The 3,795-nt window shown below is 42.9% G+C and overlaps 1 protein-coding gene across 1 annotated transcript in view; it reads left to right on the top strand.

Annotated features, from left to right (window-relative positions):
- Nucleotides 1-2,499: 2,499 nt before the first annotated feature.
- The window catches only part of LOC132464151 (voltage-dependent L-type calcium channel subunit alpha-1D-like), a gene marked incomplete at its 3' end in the record, with an annotated part of 18,790 nt that continues 17,494 nt past the window's right edge, over nucleotides 2,500-3,795 (top strand). Inside the window, exons 1-2 of the mRNA XM_060060374.1 lie at nucleotides 2,500-2,508; nucleotides 2,853-2,992. Of these exons, the coding sequence (XP_059916357.1) occupies nucleotides 2,500-2,508; nucleotides 2,853-2,992 (149 nt within the window). The remainder of the gene's footprint in view (nucleotides 2,509-2,852; nucleotides 2,993-3,795) is intronic.

Here is a 3,795-nt window from a genome sequence, read left to right as displayed (position 1 = left end):
GAGCGATGGAGAGAGTTACGTGACCGGAGAAACTTAAAATCGGACGCTGAGATGGCTATATTTCTTATAGACAGGTAAGGAATTGTGCTATCCCTCCATGGTATATTGCGATGAATATGTAAAGTGTCGGCTGGTATGGTTTTTTACTAAGCAAAGCCACGATAACCGTTACATTACGGTTCTGTAATGTAACCATTTCAATACGGTTCTGTAGGATGTCTTGCATCAGCCGATGGTTCTTTTCCCGGTCCGTTTTATAGGTTAGTTATGGTCACACCAACCGTGGCTGTCGGAATAACACAGAGATTGTGCTAACACGTGGCCTAGGCTTCAACTCAACTGTGGATAATGTCCGAGTCACGTTTGTATAAAAGCTACGTTGACACAACTGCCAAGATAAGCACTGCGAGGGAAGTCTAGCATATGATATTCCATGTATTGTTATAACGTTGTTGCAAGCTAGCAGCAGCCTAGCTCAGTTTCGCGATCGCTTTGAAGTGACGGTTTCCTTGTGTGTAATCTGGCTTTCTGTGTTATTTTATCAAATATATATATTTTTTCAGCACAGTACTGTACATACACAATGATGGACAACGACAGTAAATAGATCATATCGATTGTCAATATTGATAAGAGGGAGACCTAGAAGAATTCTGTTATCATGGAGAAGGAGGTTTTGTTTTGTTTTTTTGTTTTTTTTGCTTTTGTTCTTATGCTAACGAACTACAGTTGCAATTAGTTTGCTATCTTGCTTGGCTGATACAGCTACCTTTCTTAGGCCTACCAGCGCAATGGCAATGATTTTAAGATAACATACATGGTATGTCTGTGAGTAAGATGTTGATGCTATATATGTACTTATGTAGCAATCAGCACTAATGTTTAATTACCTCGGAATCGGACATGGTGTTTCGTCTTCCTATCAATGTAACTGAATTCACATGAACGCGCATAACTGACGTTCGGTGGGAGGAGCTACAGCAGGTAGCGTGGCAGGGACGGGCCAGAGAGCACGCGACGGAATCTCAACGGCTGTTTTCTCCAAAATCGCCCACCCTAGCTTTAATTGAGGATTGCATTGTCACTTTGCATTTTAAAATACACTTTGAATAACGTATTTACAAATTACATTATAAAATTGCATAATGCATTGTCAAATGCATAATGTAATTCCAAATTGCATTGCCATTTGAATTTTGCTACATATATGCTTCCATACGGCGAGGCTTTGTAAGTGTATGTGTGTGTGCGACTGTGCGTGCGTTGTGTGTTTTAATGGATTTTATCATTGTGAAGCAGTGTTTTGACCTGAGTGACATAATAAAGAGCAACCTTGTCTTCATGTATTAATTAATTAATTTGGCGCCAGACACTTTTGCCCAGACAAGTTGCATCCAGTCATGTTATTAAGTAGCTGATGTATGGGCATGGCATCTTGGCTCACTATTTGCTACAGGTAAGCTGCAGACATTCGGGAGAGACACACAACCATCGCCACGACACTCATTCTGCTCCCCATTATGCTTGCTACCCTATAGGGAGAGGTTCCACACCACCGTTCCCTTATTGGCTGAGTTCAATACACACAAGAGTACACACAGAGGCATACCGAACAGCAGGATAAATATTGGTATTTTTCATGTTTATTTTTGGCGTCAGTGGATCCTCTTTATGTAACGGTAATCCCTGCAATAATCATAAGCTCAGGGCTTATTATGGATGATCATTTATCACGTCTGGCTATTCTTGAAGTATGTGCTCTTACTGGTTTGTCGAAACTCGGCACGTGATCTCTGATTGGTTGATGGCTCAAGTGTTCTGTTCAAGATCTGTAGTCTGATTGTGTGTGTGTGTGTGTCTATGTGTGTGTGTGTGTCTGTGTGTGTGTGTGTGTGTGGGTGTGTGCGTGTGTGTGTGTGTATGTGTGTTTGTGGGCTAAATCCCAAGCTTTAACACGAAAAGTGCTAGGCTTAATAGCCATTCAAACCAGCAAATCCTCTAGCACTTGCGCACAGACTGGGAGAGAGAGTCACAGACAGACAGATAGAAACTGAAGGGAATGTGTAAACACGTTCTTGTTTATGTATTTGGTGAATCCGCGGGTTCTGGGCTGTTGGGAGGTGATTCTGAGGTGTTTGCATGACAAATTAGAACAGATGATGAACGAGTCATCTTCGGGTCTTAACCGTTATGCTCTGGGAATAAATTGATTTGCGTAACTGACCCAAGGTGTTTCAATGACAGTTAATAAATAAACACTGTGCACTCAGGATATGATTGGTTTATAGTTGTGAATGTAAACGCACTGGTTGTGTGTCTGGGCTTTCGCCCATAGTCGACCCTGGCAGCTGCATGACCTTTGAATTGGGCCTAGCTGTGACAGAATCTTGTAGTACGGACGTTAATTGTGAACACAGGCTATAGTGAAATGCAAGAAGAGGCTTGTGTCTATATTATGTTGGTTAAATTGATTGTCAAGCTAACTCTAATGTGTTAACAATGAGTGTGGTTTGTGTCCATAATACAGGGTGAAACAAGACCACAAGGGCATATTCATTTGAGTCACCCAACGCAAGACTCACGTTATCATGCCTTATGTTGCCGTGCATGGCATAGTTGTAATGTTGTATGTCTTCCTGTAGTATTCTTTGTGGTCATGGACTTTGAAGTCATGGACAAAGACATGAGTATGCAAAAAATTAATATTTTAGTTTTATTTGATGAAAAATGCTCATACATTCATGTTTATATATATATATATATATATATATATATATATATATATATATATATATATGAAACCATACTTGATCAAAATGGCAACTGTGTCTCCTCTCCCTCTGTGTGTGCAGGAAACTGTGGAGTATGCCTTCCTCATCATCTTCACAATAGAGACGTTCCTGAAGATCGTTGCCTATGGTCTCGTCATGCACCAGAACTCCTACGTGCGCAACGGCTGGAACATGTTGGACTTTGTCATCGTCGTCGTGGGGTGAGGCCAGTGCACAAAACACAACACAACACAGCACAACACAAAATCCAGCATTACCATGCACAGAAACAAGCGCACATACATGTTCATACACTGCGTTCGTGTGTTGGTTTATGCAACATGTGTGCAGCCTCACTCAGCCCCAGATTCCAATCAGACTTGAACTCGGGCCAAATGAGGCTGCTGAAACCAGTCACCAACCACACACACTTCCACAGTTCGCAAATAGACAAGTGTGCATGCAACTGTTACGTGCAGCTTTTGAATAAATCTCATGATTCGTTTGTAACAAATGGAGGGTGACACACCTTGAGGTTTGGCTCCCTGTACCCCCTGGCTGGAGGTTGGGGACATTGAATGTAAACCCGGATGATGCCTTATATGTACTGTATGCAGCAGTGCGTCGTGGTACGGCCTATGTTTACTGTAGTACATCGAGTGCATGCCTTGACCCTGACCCACATGAAATGCTGACAAACACACATGTTCACATAATCTGCTCAGAACATGAACTGCCATGTTTTTATCACTTGGCCCCACAAGCCCTCTCCTCTCCATTGCTCTTCATTTGTCTCATGTTTCAACGTTATTGACTCTTTACTTTGTATTTACTCTCATGTACTGAACTCACTCCATGGATCCATGCATTAATGACCACCACCCACCTCCCACCCCACCCTCTCTCTTCCTCCCGCCCTCCATCATCTCCACCACCACCTCCACCGCCACCTCCACCTCCGCCTCCACCACCACCACCTCCACCGCCACCTCCACCGCCACCTCCACCACCACCTCCAACCCCT

This window comes from Gadus macrocephalus, chromosome 1 (assembly GCF_031168955.1).
Source record: "Gadus macrocephalus chromosome 1, ASM3116895v1".
NCBI lineage: Eukaryota > Metazoa > Chordata > Actinopteri > Gadiformes > Gadidae > Gadus > Gadus macrocephalus.
This window is presented reverse-complemented; position numbering and strand designations above follow the sequence as displayed.